The sequence below is a fragment of the Dermacentor albipictus genome, chromosome 1 (assembly GCF_038994185.2).
Source record: "Dermacentor albipictus isolate Rhodes 1998 colony chromosome 1, USDA_Dalb.pri_finalv2, whole genome shotgun sequence".
Lineage (NCBI taxonomy): Eukaryota > Metazoa > Arthropoda > Arachnida > Ixodida > Ixodidae > Dermacentor > Dermacentor albipictus.
The window spans coordinates 100688453-100706834 of record NC_091821.1 but is presented as its reverse complement, the minus strand read 5'-3'; the positions used below and the strand labels follow the sequence as shown (position 1 = coordinate 100706834).

At 44.2% G+C, this 18382-nt stretch overlaps 1 protein-coding gene and 1 long non-coding RNA gene across 2 annotated transcripts in view; one reads left to right on the top strand and one right to left on the bottom strand.

Moving 5' to 3' along the window:
* The window catches only part of LOC135906170 (uncharacterized), a 16770-nt gene extending 14738 nt beyond the window's left edge, over positions 1 to 2032 (top strand). The window contains exon 2 of the long non-coding RNA XR_010565660.1: positions 1636 to 2032. This is a non-coding gene — a long non-coding RNA (uncharacterized lncRNA). The remainder of the gene's footprint in view (positions 1 to 1635) is intronic.
* Positions 1 to 18382, bottom strand: part of LOC135906168 (proteasome inhibitor PI31 subunit-like) — a 26407-nt gene extending 8025 nt beyond the window's left edge. The window contains exons 1-4 of the mRNA XM_065437423.2: positions 18043 to 18382; positions 12403 to 12561; positions 2165 to 2244; positions 990 to 1151 (exon numbers count right to left, since the gene is read on the bottom strand). Coding sequence (XP_065293495.1) covers positions 990 to 1151; positions 2165 to 2244; positions 12403 to 12561; positions 18043 to 18216 — 575 coding nt within the window. The 5' untranslated portion in view covers positions 18217 to 18382. The remainder of the gene's footprint in view (positions 1 to 989; positions 1152 to 2164; positions 2245 to 12402; positions 12562 to 18042) is intronic.

Below are 18382 nucleotides of genomic sequence, written 5' to 3'. Positions count from 1 at the left end.
TGCACTAGAATCGTGCAAATACAGCAAATTTTTGAAGCTCCCCTCACCCAATACTCATCGTTCAGGCCTGTAAGGTATTCGGAATAAATAAATTAATTAATCCATGACAATCATGATCAACTAGAATGAACACTGCAAACAAATGAGGAAAGGGACACAGACATGATGCTGTCTCTATTTTCCTTCCTTGTCCCACTCATGTGTGCTGTTTTACATGCAATATTGCTTTCCCATGAGAATTAGCCAGAAAAGAGCACATCCAGTTGCCCTGGAGTCCTGAACATGATGGAACACTGCACTGTGAAGCAATACTTTCGACACGGACGTAAAGAACTACAACAGTGGACACAGTGGACAACAACAGTGGACAGTCTAATGTCTTAGTTTTTTCGTCTGTGATGAAAGTATTGTTCCACAGTGCAGTGTTCCATCATGTCACAGAATCAACTGGCCCACTACAATGCATTATTAGTTCTGAGCAAATGGGTAATTGGTGACGGTTGGTATAGCTTGTCCCACTGCATGCTGCCAAGACCTGCCCATCAAAAACAGCGCTCATTATTCAGAGTCAGACGTTTCCACCGACAGCTTTGACCTGTAATGCTGATGCAAGCTCAAAATATCACTATTTACAGTAGGAGTGCATTGTTTTGCAGCAATTTCATAACCTTTCCTCACTCCCGATATTAAATGCCCGATTTTACCTTGAGACACTGCTCACTATGGACTTCCGCACAAAGCACTAGCATCGACTGCCACACGTGATTCTCTCTCCCTCCCTTATCTTGAATAAGTGGGCCGTCAAACATTCTTATTCCAATAAAGAGATTAAATAATACAACTTAGGTTTCAGAGCAAGGCACAAGCTGATGTTCAGTTCTTTCAGTTCAAGGCACAAAAAGCCCCAAACAAACAATAGTTCCTGCACCCAATGAGAAACACTTTGTCCAAGTCCCTAACAGTCTTACAAGCAAAAGCAATGTACTCACCACTCCATGCTAGGCTGCCCTGTGAGCATGCGCAGAACTCTTTCATGGGAAGTGGCTGATGAAGCACCACGAACACCAGAAATCTCACTTTCATTGTGCTCAAGGACATTAATCACCTCTCGGTTCACCTTTTCGACCACAGCATTCAAGTCCTTGAATGCCCTGCATGATAAGTGCAAACAATCTACACACTGCATATGTTGGAACAACTGCAAGTTGGGTAAGTCAGAACGGGTTCAGTATAGCTGATGCATAAAGGTATGAGAGAACAACTGTATGGGTATTCAGTTGTTTCTTTACAGCTCTGTGTTGTGCTGATGACTATACATGTCTACAGCCATGGAAGTATATTTTATTTTGCTGCTTTTCAAGTGAAGCTTGTATCGGCTGACAAGTGGTGGTGATGTGGTGACGCAAAAAGACGCACTTGCTCCCGGAGCAGAGCAGAGCAGCTGTGGGAAAGGGCGGTTTGATGAGTTGCCAGCTGTGCCGGCGCTGGAGCGCAAGTCATTAGCAAGGATTCCAGCTGCATAGGCACGCGCTCACGCCACATGTGCAACCAATCAGAGCCATTTTGCTTCTGCCGGTGAGGGAAAAGGCAGGAAAGGGTTTCACGCATGCTGCCGCCGGCTTCATTTTCATTCAGTTCATTCTCGGAAAATGGATGGGACGGCCATGCGTTGTGCATTCCCCAAAGGAAGCGGCAGCCTTCAACGAGCAGCGGCGACAACTTACCTGTGAAAGGGCCTGCCGTCAGCGCACCGTTCCACCCATTAGAGCCGCCCGATTGCCTGTCAGCACAGGCAATCTGACAGCAACGAGAAGATCCCGAGCTGAAGTACCGGGAGGCCGAGCAATCCAGAACAGCTACCCGTGGGTTACTCAACCGTGACGAAGGTCAGGTGCATGCAGGACAAGCTTTGCTAATTCCCATTTTCCAGTAGGGGAAGGCTTGGTAATTTTTAAAATTTTGTCATGTGCTGTATTATTTTCTATTTAAACACTGGTGCCTGCACCAAAATAAATTTTCTTCAGTAATGAGAGCACTGCATCCTTGTCATTCCCTTGCTTAGATCCTCGTACTTTTCGTGCATCACTTATAATGAATATGTTGCAACACTGACAAATGAAAACAAATATACATACTGCACATCTTTCAACAACTGAATGCTTACCGAGAGCAGTCCTTGTATTCCTCAGACACATACTTGCCAACATTCAGACTAGTTGACGCTGTTTTATCCTCTTTAATGTTCTGAACGAAAAAGAAAAAAAAGAAAATGTGACAATTTTCATATGGGTTGTCCACTTAAGATATTCTACAGCAGCAGCAAAAGCGAACATTACTATGCCACATACTTGTAATGACATCAGTGTGTGTAAACTTCATTTTATGCACTGTAAAGAAGCCATTCAACTCAAGCCTTGTGCTGACTGAATTTAGGCTAGCAAAAAAAAAGTAATCATTTTATCTCGAATCGACTGTTCTTAAAGGAGTATTAACAGAAAGCTTGCCTTAATTTGTATCTTCTGGATAGCTGTCAACCCACTAACTATGCAATGAAACAATTCCTTGAGAGCACAATAAACAGTGAATTATATGATCGTTTAATTAACATAAGTGAAGTGCAATATGGCTTCAAATGTGAACAGGAGGGTATTCACATCACTGGAACCTGATGCACAAGTCTCTAGGTACTAGACACTCCTGACGCAAACACACAATGAAAATGCTGCTACAAGCGGAGCCCATTCAATACTCAATGAGATAAAAGAAGAGAGGATCCCCCTGCGTTTCCAGAGAAGCACACAACTAGAAGAGATAATATGGCCTTCAATTATTGCACCGAGCTTGTGCTTCAGGTTTTTTTTTTTTTTGATGCCATGTAACCATAACCTTCAATTTTGGTCACTTGAACAGCCTCTTGCATCATGTCCAAAGTCTTGCTGCACTTGGCACACATTTTGAACTGGTCACATAAAAGATAGTGTAGATAATTATTTCTGACAGTCTTGAGGAATTTAATCTTCTTGTTGTAGGAGTAATTATCTAGTTGACAGCTACCTAAAAAAGAAAAGAAAAGCACGATCCAAAATTTTCGTGTCAGCACTCCTTTAGCCCTTAGAGACAGTCATGGATGAAACAGTTAGCAGAAGAGGATATAATGCGCTAAGGAATGCACACATATAACTGCATTGTATTATTAGCCTTCAAAGTATATATATTGTTACGGTGAAGGCAAAGAAGAAGGTGACATGAACTAGAGGAAGACGAAGACTTACCATTGCCTGAATGCCACATACACCAGTTGTAAATATACATTATTTTACACTCGTGGGCCTGCTTTCTTCCTGCAACATTTTGTTGGAAGGTGCGCGGTACAATCACGGAACTTCGCAGCGGACGTCATCTACCTGTCGCCACCCTGGCAAATCAACCGACACAAGCAACAATGCCTCAGCAGCCCGTGCAAACAGTTATGCTCACTCATCTGCGGGATCCAAGGACATTTTGTGGCATGGGCAACCCTGACGTCAAGGACTGGCTTACGACGTACGAGCGAGTGTGCGACGACAAAAGGTGGGATCCAACAATGATGCTAGCAAACCTGATATTTTATCTGAGAGGAACTGCGAAACAATGGTATGATACACATGAAGCTGACCTAATGAGCTGGGATGTGTGCAAAAACAAAATGCGAGACCTGTTTGGCAGCTGGCAGCAAAAAAAGAACTTGCAAGCCGCGTTCAGACGCCCACAGAATCCTATGTCGTGTACATATAGTATGTACTGGCCCTCTGTCGCAAAGCTGATAACAACATGACTGAGGCAGACAAGATTGGTTACATACTAAAAGGTATTGCAGATGATGCCTTCAATCTCCTGATGTGTGAGGATTGTGGCACTGTGGATGCAATTATAAAGGAGTGCCGGCGCTTCGACAAGCGAAGGGCCACCGCGTCGCTCAAACTTTCGACAGATTGCCCAATAACGCCGCGACATCTTCTTGCGAAGGCCCACCGGGGTTCGATCAGCCAACAGGACCGGAAAATATAATGCGCATTGTTCACCGTGAGCTTGATGCCATGACTCCGGCTTTAGTTCATTCCGACTGTCGGGTAAGCGTGCCCACTATCTCCCTTATTCAAGCGGTCGTTCGGGAGGAAATAGCAAGTTTGAACATTCAATCTCTCTGCTTGGTTCGCCATACAAACACCTACCAAATTTCTCCGGCAGCTCGCTCCCAGACGCTAAGCTTTTCGCCACTCTGTCGCAACCCAGCTGACTGGCGCACAGCGGACGATAGAACCATCTGTTTTAATTGTTCCGGTATTGGACGCATCACCCGTCATTGCCGCAACCACTGGTCGTCGCCTCCTCGGTGGTCGTCTCCGAGTCACTACCGCCAAGTGCCAGACAATCGTACTTTCTCGCCCTATACGCCGACTAGGAACAACAGCGCCGACAGTACTCCACCAAGATCCAGCCACTCCCCATCTTTGCATGGTCGTAGGTCCCATTCGCCTCTCGTTCACCACTCTTCGTCCCCGTCTGCAACTGGTCGCTTCACTTCGGGAAACTAGGCGGTGCAGCTCCCGGAGGTGAAGCTGCAATTCCGACCCGATCCACAAATCCTCTGTTGACCCTGTCTACACGTGGAAACCTACTGGACACTGAAGTTGATGGCGTGCCTGTTACATCACTCGTTGACACAGGAGCGCAGCTTTCAGCTATGAGCGCTGCTCTCTGCCGAAGGCTCAAGAAGGTTCTGACGCCCACTGTACCATGCACTGTGCACAGCACATGTGACCATTGGGGGCCATTATCTTGTTGTTTTATTTATTGTCCTTGAGCACTGTCCGCACGACCTAATTCTCGGCCTCGATTTCCTTTCAAAACACACTGCCCAAATTGACTGCTCCACAGGTGTTGTACAGTTGGATCTGCAGCTTCCTGCCGACGCAACAACTTCTGCTTCACACCGCTTATGTTCTGCTGAGTTTGCAAGGCTGTATCCACAGGTGGCTACAAATGTCCTCCCGACGCCCTGTCCTCCCGTACCTGATGGTGCGTACGTCGTGTCGCCGCTTACTGACATGGTTTTGTCGTGCAATATTGCCCCACCAAGCACCTTAATCCGAATCCGCGAAAACTGTGCTCGCGTGCTCATCATCAACTTTGGATTTTTGTCACATGTGCTGCCACACGGTATCGCCATAGCACATATCGCTCCTCTGGAAGAATTTGAGATTTTTTCTTTGACCTCTGAATCCTTCCTCAGTACCAACGGACCTCTGTCACCCACTCCTTCATGCTCGACGCCTACGGACGATGTTTGTAAGATTATTGCCCCTGACCTTCCTTCCAAGCAAACAACAGCTCTTCGTCATCTCCTGTCATCTTATCGGGATATCTTTGATTTGGAGGACCGTCCACTGGGCCAGACACCTGTTGTCACGCATCGCATCAACACCGGTGATGCCAGTCCCCTTCATAGCAGGCCATATCGTGTCTCTGCAACAGAAAGGGCCGTCATACAGAAAGAGGTAGACAGGATGATGGACAAGAACATCATTGAACCTTCCAGCAGCCCGTGGGCATCACCGGTTGTCTTAATAAAGAAAAAAGACAACTCGTGGCGCTTCTGCATTGACTACGGTCACCTCAACAAGATAACAAAGAAGGATGTTTATCCCCTGCCTCGCATTGATGACGCTCTTGACTGCCTTCACGGATCCCAATACTTTTCATCATTTGACCTCCGCTCCGGCTATTGGCAGATTAGTGTCGATGAGATGGACCGCGATAAAACTGCCTTCGTCACACCAGACGGTCTGTACCAATTTAAAGTCATGTCCTTTGGATTATGCAATGTGCCAGCTACATTCGAGCGCATGATGGACTCTCTCTTGTGCAGCTTGAAGTGGTCTACACGCCTCTGTTACCTCGACAATGTGATTGTGTTTTCACCGAACTTTGAGAGCCACCTGAGACGTCTCACGACCCTACTCTCCGTGTTTTGCAGGGCTGGCCTTCAGCTAAACTCATCCACGTGCCATTTCAGTCGCCGTGAAATTCACATGCTTGGCCATCTCGTAAACGCTGCCGGAATCCTACCTGATCCACAGAAAATTCATGCCGTGCAAAATTTTCCTGTACCTTGCTCAACAAACAATGTCCATAGTTTTCTGGGCTTATGCTCTTATTTCCGGCGATTTGTAAATAATAATAAAAAAAAATTGCCAACATCGCTCACCCTCTCACTGACCTTCTTAAGAAAGATGTCTCTTTCTCTTGGCGACCACTGCAAGAGAAAGCCTTCTCTACCCTGATTGAGCAGCTTACAACTCCCCCGATTCTGTCACACTTTGACCCTTCTGCGCCCACTGAAGTACGAACTGACGCGAGTGGACATGGCATCGGTGCTGTCCTCGCTCAGCGTCAACAGGGCCAAGACCGTGTCATCGCTTACGCCAGCCACCTTCTTTCCATACCCGAGCGAAATTACTCCATTACTGAGAGGGAATGTCTCACGCTCGTATGGGCGGTTGCGAAATTTCGGCCGTACCGTTTCAGTCGGAGCTTCTGCGTCGTAACTGATCATCACGCCCACTGCTGGCTCTCCTCTTTGAAGGACACAACTGGACGACTTGCACGTTGGGCATTGTGTCTACAAGAATATATATTTTCTATTACCTATAAGTCAGGGCACCTGCATAAAGACGCTGACTGCCTGTCCCGCAATCCCGTGGATCAACCGGACAACACCGATGCAAACTCGGACATCAGTATTCTGTCCCTCTCCGGCTTCCTCCATATTGGCGATGAGCAACGCCAAGATCCTGTTCTTCGAACACTTATGGAACGTTTAAGCTGCTCACCTAATGACCCGTCCCTCTGGATGTTCACCTTGTGCGATGGAACTTTATACCGTCGTAGCGTTCGTCCCGATGGTCCAAACTCCTCCTAGTTGTTCCCAAGCACCTTCGACAGGCCATGCTCCAGCAACTTCATGATGCTCCTACTGCTGGACATCTGGGCATCACTCATACTTATGACTGCCTGCGGCGCAGCTTCTTCTGGCCCGGCATTTATCGCTCTGTACGCCGTTATGTCGCTTCTTGCGACCTGTGTCAGCGCCGGAAGACGCCTGCTATGCCTCCTGCTGGTTTGCTTCAACCAATTGATATCCCTACCGAGCCCTTCTTCCATGTGGGCCTTGACCTCCTTGACCCCTTTCCAATTTCCATTAAAGGAAACAAATGGATTGCTGTAGCAACAGATTACACCACAAGGTATGCCAACCAGCTGTGCTACAGATGTTGGACTTCTTACTATACGACGTCATCCCGCAGCGCGGCACCCCTCGCCAGTTAGTCACGGATCGCGGCCGCTACTTTCTATCGAAGGTCGTCGATGATCTGCTCCACTCCTGTTCTACAGAACACCAGCTTGCTACCACGTACCACCCTCAAATGAATGACCTCACCAAGCGACTCAACCGCACACTCATTGAAATGCTGGCCATGTACGTTTCTGACGATCATCGCTAATGGGACGTCGCTTTACCATACATCACTTTCGCATATAACTCGTCATGTCACGACACTGCCGGATTTTCACCATTTTACCTTCTATATGGCCGCAACCCCACCTTGCCCTTCGACACATTGATACTTTCCACAGTACAATCACTCAGCACTGGTTACGCTCACAATGCTATTGCCGAGAGTCCGAGGTCGCTCACAATGCCGAGAGGTCGCCCATCATCGCCTTACGGTCTCGCAAGCTTCTCAAAAGCGACGCTACGACCTTCGGCACCGAGACCACCAGTAAGTGAAGGGACGGGCCAGTCTCGGGTATGCATCCTCCAGAGAACTAGGGACTGAATTATTTCATCAACAGCATATGCCTGATGACACTACCTTGCCAGCAAGAGAGTGTCATGCTTCGGTGGAAAAATGGCAGACAACTGCTTATAGATATACAATGCTACTGGCAGTTCCACTTTCGTGTTTGTGTTGACGATTCGAGTGCAGTACCAGAGTGAGCCGCCGGTGTAGTGCAATTCGTGAGGAATGTTTCGCTGCCGACATGGTTCCACTTTTCTGCAACAGCAGTGCAGAACTCTTGGGAGCTGTTAATGACTTCACAGCACTTCTTGTCTACAATGTCAAGCATGCAGTCGACATCCATGCAAAGGTTGTCACAGATGTGTCATTCCACAGATTTACTCCCTTCTGCAAGAGCACAAGGAGGCAGTACATATCATGCAAAGGAGAAGACTCAGCTTCTAGTTCCTGAATTATTAAGAGCAGTTCATTTGAATTTTTTTTAGGAACCTCAGTTTGACGAGCAGGTTGTATGAGGGGTTTGTTGCCCCAACAAATGCGTTTCTACTTCTCACACATTTTTTTTTGCAAATTTAATCACAGCACAATATGTGATCACAAGTGAGGTCCTTGTAACTATAAGTTCTTTTGAGCAGATACTAATCGTAATTTTTTTTACCAGCAAGTTTTCAGATTTTATCAGATTAATAGAAGATGCAGAACTCTCGCAATAAGACATCTCTTTGTAAGGAGACATCCATTCTATGATCCAACATTATTCTTGACAATAACAGTACCATTCATTGATCTTTCTACTGGCTCCTTAAAATTTTGATCTCATTACATACCTCCCTATGCCCATTGAGACAACACTATCCTTTACTGAAAATTTCTGCATAAACAAGTCCTACAGCTTATATGTGTATTTGAGAAATCGTTTAAGGTCCTCATGCAGGTTAGTATGCAAGAAAATTTTATGGTATGAAAAACATTTAGTATGAAAAACAATTTTATGGTATGGTCACAACATTCTCTACACAATGCACGCATTTGTTTGAAATGTGTAAAACATTTTTGAGGTTCCTTAGGGGCCCTTTAAATTTAGAAGATAGTTTTTGAAGTCACATTATAGAAAATGTTTTATAAATATTTAAAGATGTTTAGCATCCTGAATGTGGCTATCATGTACGGCGGCACCAACATGAATACCCAAGAATGCAGATCTGGGACCAGCTAATCACCACGGCTCAACTGGTAAGGGCCTTGCATGCATAGTGTGGAGGATGTGGGTTCAGCTCCCACCGACAGCAAGTAGTTTTTTCATCCACTTTCATTTCCCTTTATCATTTATATATTTCAATTAAATTAAATTATTTCCCCTATGCGTTCCTTGGCTTCAGTAACTGTTGGCTTCATATGGTTGTGACTAACAGAAATCGGATCCCTCGGTTCCCCTTCTCATTCATCACATTGTTACAGCTTTAGTAAACCTGCAGGTACAGATGTTTCTGCTTACTATGAAGCAATTCATTTGTACCTGTGCACCTTTTCTACTGCCTGCACCAGCTGCACCAAGCCATAGTTCTTGTGCCAGCACCACTGACGGTGCAAGCACTTAATAATTAACCCTCACAAACTTCAGAACTACAATACTTTCAATGACTTGCTCTGAATATAGAATATCTACTGCATACAAGTGCGAAGTGTGGAGCAGAAACATTACATGTTTTATTAGAGTAATAATCCAAAAATTAAATTTAAGAAGCATTTAAAAGGCTTCAACAGCAATTTGTAAATTTTATATACAGTCAAACCTCGATATAACGAACACGCATATAACGAATTATTGAATATATCGAACTCTTCCGAAATATTTTTGTGAAACATATGTATTTTTAACTTCCTATAGCGAACGCGGTTTGGCATAAAACGGATATAACGAACTTCGCGACGCCAAGCCCTACCTCACATTAATAGCAGGCGGCAGGCTTCGTTGCACTGCAAGTGTGTTGTGCGGCGCAGCAAACGTTCAGGACTACCTCGCAGGCGCTGACAGCGCCACAGATGCCACGTCGTCATCGAGAGTTGACAGCCAAAGAAATCGTCCACATCTCACAACCGCTGACAGCGCCGCTTCAGCAGCGGCGGCAGCGGCGTGATCGAATGTTGCTTTTGCGTTTTAGTGTTAGCAGTGGCGTGGCCGTAGTAGCGTTGTGTGGAGGCTCTTTCGGTGGTCGTGGCGAGTGCGGTGCGCGGGTGTGCGTAGTGCTGTGATGGCGATGAATGTGAAAAAAAGAGTGGCACTGACGTTAAAAACCAAGCTGATGAGAGAACATTCCGACTTCACAAGAAGCACTTGCTGCGTTGGATTTACTGCGCCGCCACAGCAGTGCTATTGAGGGCAGTGGGTTTGCCCTAGTTGAGTGTTTGCAAACTGTGGAATAGGGCGTGATACGGAATGCGATCAACACCAAGAAGCAGGCCGCAATAACGCAGTTCTTTGTGCGAAAATAAATGAACGTGACCCAAGTAAGCATCGTTCGAGTTGATGTGCCTTCTCTGATTGAATTTTGCTCCTCTTGCATGTATTTTTTACGAAATTTTATATTACGAATTATGGATATAGCGAACTAATTTCCGACTTTTTAACTGTTCGTTATAACGAGGTTTCACTGTAGCACCACCAACGCACCTATAAATTCCCAGTTTTTGCCCCAACATACTCCTCACAGCACACACCTAATTCCATGCAACCACCTCTGCCAAAGTGGCCATAGTTACGGCCATGTACTCAGCATCTATCCCCATTCTTGCCTGAAATATATTAAGCAAATCATTAAAATTTGTGACTAAAGAAATAGTTATTTTGGGGCATAACGGTTTTCTTGACTGCCCGTGCCATCCTATGTGCTTGAATCAGTTTGTCGGAAACCGGTAGCTGTTAGCATTTTTTCAGTTCAGGTTCAGTTCAGTTTTAGTATGTTCCAATAATTACTGTTCAGGTTCAGCACCAAACAAAATTTTAGTTCGGATACAGTTTTTGGTTTGGCTCAACACCATGGCTGAAGGTCATTGCTACAAAAATATTTGTCTCTCCTAGAGCCCTCATTTATCATGCGCCACCTATACTCATTCACGACTGCCTTCAGGTCATAAACATTTAAAAAGATAAGGTCCTGGCTATATGTTTGCTGAACCATCTTTATTTCATGTGCAATAGACAGGCACGCTGCTGAAGTTCGCAGCTCATAGGGCAGCATTTCAGTGCAGAAAAAGACGGCTGACCGCAAAGCTAAGAAACATTATCAAAACAATATATGATTGTTACAGTACTTAACATAATGTACCATCTTCACCCACTCTCCAGCCAACCAGACACATTTGTTGGAGCCTGCAGCATGCCTAGACCTGATTTAGCACTTAACACCGGGAAATCAAGTGAGAGGGTGCTAGACAAGAGGTGGATGTGGTAGGCCTTATCACATCCTTTGGATCACCCCGCATTCCGTGCATTTCTTTTTTCTTCCGTATCGGAAGAATCATCACTGGACCTGGGAACTTTAGTGTCCGAGTTGACGTTGTCACTATCCAGGAGCAGGAACAAAAACACACGGCGTGACGTAGCATCCATGTTGTCCATAGCTACCCGCAACCAGAAACAAGCAGCCATGACAGGAAGCAGAGGTGGGTGAAGGAAATACGCCACATGGACTTCCGGTCAAATCTGCCGATTTTGGCGGAGCAAATATTATTGCTCCGCAGAGCGATCCGGAATCTGTGGCTGATCCCGATCTGTCATTGGAACACAAAACTCACGCTCGCATTCTGCCATTGGAATAGGATTGCTCTGCACAGAGCCGAAAAACTTGATCTGGATCTACCATTGGGATTCAACATCATACAACAAAGCCTGGTAGAGGACTTCTCAAATTTTTAAGGCAAAAGCATTATGTGGCTCACGAAGGGGAAATCCAGTGTAGTTGTTGGCATTGGTGTAACCACCTGATAGTCCAAAAAGGGTATGAGACCTTGACATTTGGGGTTAATTAGGGTGAAGTTAATTACAACATAGGTAATTAAGATGCAGTTAATTAACCCACTAGGAGCCACAACCTTTGTTGGAGTCGAACCAAGAACTAGGTGTGCCAAGAACTAGTTACTCAATGACAAAGAGCATAGGCATAGCGCAGTGGTCGCAATTCTTTTGCATTCATCCACGCAGGGACAACTAAGTGCCCCTTGAATTTTTTCAAGTTTTTACTACGTCTCTATAAATTTTTGGGGCTTAAACAAAAGTCTTTATACTTTCCACTATAGTCTCAAACACACTTTACATGCAACAACTTTAGTCCAAACCAATACAACAGCTGTTCAAGTTCATGCTTGCTGAGTGTTTAGTCAAGATAACAAAATTGCGCATTGCCGCATTAGTGTTATCCATGGTAGCTTGGCAGAAAGGTGTGGCACAGAAAGGAAAGAAGAACAGACAGGAAACCTAATCAGTGCTTCATTGAAATTGGAGAACAAGCAAAGCTCAAGTGCACATTTAAAAAATGCTTAAGTATCACCAAGTACTTACCAAGACACAAATCAGAAGAGAGTTGTCTGCTCGGACTGCCTTCAGCAAATATCGCTCATTATTTTGAGCAGATATGTAACGGATGGTGTACGAGCCTTGGTTTTCATTCCAACCAGGAGGCAGCAGTTCTGTGGTACAGTGCTCGGCATTACCATCCCACTGGAATAGACATTTTACTTGTAAGAAACATTACCCACAATGACAATGGGATGAGTAATAAACTAGCACAGTGGGCGCATGTCCACATTTTCATATCTGTCAGATTTAACATTAATAAAGTGGAATAGCATTTATTAAAGTGTTTTTGTGAAGCAGCATCCTTTATCAATTTGACAAATCATAGTCTATAAAGCAAATCAGATGACAGTTTGAAAAACAGATGTAAAACGCCTACAAAAGATGCAAGACATGAAGTGCACGATGCCTATGTCATCTGTACCATAAGGCAGTGACTTAGGTGTTGCACTATACTAAAAGCCTCAACACCATCACACCAACATTCCCACACTTCTCATCAAGCCTGCTGTTTCACTCCAGACAAGAACTGTCCCATCTACTTTTGCCGAGCAACTCAGGTAGATTATAACATAGATGTGTCGATAACAACCATTTACTCTTTCTTGGTACCTAGTCATGAATGACCAATTGGCTTGGCTAGGTTTGTTCAACTTGCATATATTTTAAGTTATTTACTTAGCGCAGTCTTATATAACCAAGACAGTAATACATGCACACGTTAAAGTGAACTTCAGTTTTTCTCATAATGCCACATAATGTGGTCCCAAATATCACTCCAACAGTCCTGTAGGACGACTGCGCATTAGGCAAGTCAGAATGGATTCATTACAAACAATGCACAAAGGGAACGAGGACACAGGCAAAGAACGAGAAGGATGGAGCCCCTTACTCTAACACTCTACACACCTTTTTGTGCACACTCCTCAACATTCGGTGACTTCCAACATTCCCGCATGCACTACACCTGTGTGCTGCTGTTTTTAGTTAGATACGAGGCTCCAGTGGTGTGGCCAGAAATTAGTTCAGGAGGGGGGTCCCCCGTGACTGGGAATTGGGAGGGCGAGGGGAGTGGCTAGGCAGATCACACACCAACACAAAAATTTCGAGGGGGGCACATGCCCGGTCTACCCCCTGCCCCTCTGGCTATGCCACTGAGGCACCACCTACAGCAAGTGGCAGTGAAAAAAAAAAAAAAAAACATATACATGTTCCAGATGTGCAATAACACAGGCACACAGGTTTTATCATAGCACCTGCTGGTGAGATGCAAAGAACGCAGCAAAGAAAGGGCACTTCTCAGTGCTATTGCGGCTACAGATGTCACAAGTACATAAAACTAACAAAGGTGCTCGGTTATCGTGGCAATATAACACGGTCTGTAGCGCTGGATCTAAGATGTCTGGAACGCACATTTTTAATAATAAGTGCAAGTTAAGACGAGAACAGAAATACATACACACATAAAGCACATGAAATATACATCTGCAGAACTTTCTTCCCCTTTTACAATAGCCAAATCAATATTCCATCAAAACATTCTGGGTGCTTCTTTTTCTAACCTTTCAGTCAGCATGGACAGCACCTACATACTTGAATATTTATGAATGGGGCTTGTCGCTTATACTGGACTGCACTGCAGAAAATAGGCACTGCAGAGAATGTGGTTCTTACAAAAATAAAAAGATGCCACCTGCTTGTGCCTGTGTGTTGCCAGCACTTCCTGCACGCTGTTTTCATACGCATAAATGTGATTATGCTGTTAGAAAACAAAAATGTTTATTGCATGTGAAGCACTTGCGTGATGAAATGCAGACAAGAGCAGCAGACATGATTATACAAAGATGTGCTTGTCTTATTTGCCTTAGGTGACTTCAGCTAACATTTTCAAATATATAGCCATCTTGAACAGACAACACCAAATACTTACCGCCCAGCCTTAGTAGTGATCTTTGCTGTGCATTTTCTAACTACATGTGGGAAAGACACAGTGGACTGTTTACCTATTTTCTGGAGTTGGAAACTTCATCATCAGCATACAGTTGACTACCCCAGGCAAGCGTATTCTGTGTCAAGCATTCACTAGGCTGTTTACATAAAGCAAAACAATACTAACATCACCAAACTGGCCATTGCCAGCCTGCAGCTGCTAGCTAATCCGTGCAGCACACTTCAATATGTGTTGTGCGCATAAACAAGCATGCACAAAGTTGAGATGGTGATAGTAATATTATACTATGCTAAAGAATCCTACTGATGATTTCTATTCTACTAAACATGCTCTCACACTGCCATAACAGTATGGGCAAACATACGCAATGTGCACAACTCACCTGGCAGATGGCTTGCGGCATCAGTGCACAAGGCCTATACACGCCCTTCTGCTCTGATAAATCGAGCAAATGTGTGTGCATATGTATTTAACTATGACAATGTCTACCTCATGCCATGTCTTCCTTTTTTTGTTTTCTTTTTTTTGGAAAGTGTCTATTCTCAGGGCAGCCATGAAAATTCCTGCCAAGAATTTTTTACTATAGCCAATAGGCGCTCTTCCATGAACCTGCCAATGAATGACAAAAGGCACCTAAGCACCTCTTGTCAGAGTCCGATGGTGCAGCCACAAATGGCCAGGTTAATAAGCACATACAATTTCCTACAAAAATTACTAGTGGGAGGTCTGCCACTGGTGTCCACGGGAGCTGCAAGGATCGTGGTTTTAGCCAGCATGGTAGTGATTAATGTATGGATTTGCCTAAACTTCGTTTTCTGGCTTCAAATGACTGTTACTTTGCAAATTGATATTATTCCACAAAAGATTCCTTTATAAGTGCAATAATTCACAATTATTGCGCATATACAGTCTTTTTACCTTCACACATTTAAATAAAGTTGCTTGAAAATTTAGGCCAATAAAGGTCGTAAAGCACATAAAGTCACAAGAATGTCTCAAGGCTAAGAACAAATATTAAACAAATCCATCATTCCCATGCGAGGTAATTTTTGGCGTACACTTGAGGGAGGTGAAGTGAGAAGAAGCAAAGCAAGAACAATGAAACAAATAATGTAGCCTAACTGGAAATGACATGATCTGACATGGTATGTGACACAAGACGCAGGTGTTATGAAAATAATTTATGTACAGGAGAGTGTGAACTTGCTCCATGCATGCAGCAGTGCCTGTGAAGTAGCCAGTACAACAAATACATATGTTGTTGCTCTACTGCACAAAACTGAATACCATAAATGTCCCTACATGCATCCATGAATACATTCTGTGAGGTGCCTCCGATGTGTTTGGATTCAGTAAGAGTGGCCTCACCACAATACACATCACTTTCTTTTTTGGATTCCAAAATGGCTCAGTTGTGGCCTGATGCAGATGTAGGCATAAGGAAAAAAACAATTAAATTTTGGGGTTTTACATTCCGGAACCATAATATTATTATTAGTCACACCGCACTGGAGGACTCCAGATTAATTTTGACCACCTCGGGCTCTTTAATGTGCACCCAAATCAAAGTACACAAGCATTTCTGAATTTTCCTCCAATCGAAAAGCAGCAGTTGCAGCCGTGATCAACCTGCAACCTCGAGGTCAGCAGCACAAAATTTAAGGAACAATGCAAAACATTCCTTTCATAATATGCTCTACTAAACATTTACACATATGAGTAAATGTTCCAAAGCAAATGGGAAGTATAAAGTGTAGCTGTATACTGGGTGCGTGAGGTATTTGAGCACACGGCTTTGAATTGCCATAGACTATTAGCATTCTAATTTTACCTGCCTAGATGCTTGACTTTGTATTCCACAATCCCTCTATCACCAATCTAGCACATTTATTACTGGGTATTAGCTTCCAGTTGGACACACGAGATGAATCTGTACGCGTCCCAGTCGCCTTGCATGCCAACCACAATGACTTCCGAGATTGCGACCTCTGTGAATGCCTCCAAACCCTTTCTTTTTGGGGTAAAAACAGCTTATGGCCAATTATCATCTAAGACAAAAAGAAATAAGTGCTGCCAGTGGTCAGACGCCATTCAGGCGGCTGTTTCTTCAGTAGGTGGAAGCCATGATGAGTAAGAACTCTGAAAAGTCAAATAAGGTCATTGTGGAGCAGCTTAAAGTGGTACAGTCAACAGCAAAGCTTCCTGTGCACGATGTCACCAGGTGCCACTCCTAAGTGACTGATTTGATAGCTCCCACATGACCTACACCATTCAAGAGTGGGTGGCAGTGAACTTCCGTGGCCATGTCGCCCTAAACGTGCCATTCTTACTCTGAATATAAACCTGCTAGGCCAATATATACGCAGGGCACTATTGAGAGGGAGAATAACAAACTAGCCACATTATCCTAAATAACTTGCTAAAGCCTGCTATTATGGAAGTACTACCCAACATCAACGCATACAATCCGATTTGAAAATGCAGCTGTTATGAAAGCAGAATTCAGGGAATAATTGAGCCTCAAAAAAGTTTATGAAACGTCCTTAAAAAGCAGAGGTAAAAGAAACAATGCAAAATATTTTTGAATTATTATATTGGTTCTTGTTTTAAATATTGTTTCTATTAATGAAGTCGCCATTATGTCCTCAACTACTTCGCACACCTGGTATATAGCTATACAAGTTGTTTGTATTCGTGGCTACAGTGCAAAAAAAAATATATGCTGCTTCTTTGTGCTCACACCTTCAGTGTGCTGTAATCATTAAGCAACTGAATATGAATGCCACAGCTACAGGATTCAACAGTTATAAATTGGGGCTTCGGCTTGCCACAAAGCTGTTATCCTGCAGTATCGTATCTGAAAACGTACACTTTAAATACCTAATAACCAAACAACTGAAGTATAACAGTTGCCATATTATACAGGGTGTTTCAGCGAACACTTACAAAAGTTCTTAAAATTTGCCTGTGGCAGATAGCACAATTTTTGTTCATGAGGTGGTCTACTTGATGCGGCTGACGCTACTTGAAAAAAAAAAATGAAATGCATAATCGATTAATTAAAAAAATCGCTAATTAACTTGTTAACTAATTACCTTGTGGCCAATATTCCAATTTACAAATTCTAGCCGTGGAGTTCGCAAGGCGGATCCACTTGGAACGAATTTTCAGGATGACCCCAGTTTCGAGATATGAATTCCCCAATTTTGCGGAGAAATGCATTGGCGTTCCAGTTACTTTTGTGCTTGAATGCATAAAACGACTTTTTGTTAAGAAAGTAGAAACTGAGTGTGTTTACTGTCAATACTACTAACATTGCCTGCAGCCTATTGAGGTCCTTTTTGCTGACAAAAGACACCCAAAACAGAGTCCCAACACTGTGGTCATCAAAAAAAAAAAAAGAACGGGTTCTACGTGCCAAAACCACTTCCTGATTATGAGGCACGCCGTAATGGGGGCGCCGCAAATTGGACTACCTGGGGTTCTTTAACGTGCACCGATATCTAAGTGCACGGGTGTTTTCGCCCCCATAGAAGTGCGGCCACCGTGGCCGGGATTCGATCGCGCGACATCATGCTTAGCAGTCGAACACCATAGCCACTAAGCAACCGCGTAGGGAGAAAATATAATGGGCCGGTTATGCTTCCCGATCACAAATGTAGGAAGACACTTACTGTTTCGCCGATTCCTGCGCAGCGTTTGCCATTTCTCACCAGGAGGTAGTGAGCGAGAACTACAAGCGCATCCTCTTTCGACTGCAAACTCTCATTACATGATTTAAAAAGCAGTTCCAAAGCAAAGTAATTTTCGAATGCCGAAAGGCCGGAAACTTCTCCTGCAGAGCTCATTATGCCAACAGGCTCACATTACAGAACAACTACAACCTGTGCTGACATTAAAACGTTCGAAAAGATAGCTGACGAAGTACCGCGCCTCCACTGGAATCGAAAGCAAGCTTGCTCTGAGAAGCCGGCGATCGGTTATGGCCCGTGGTTATGGCTATGTCAATAGGTG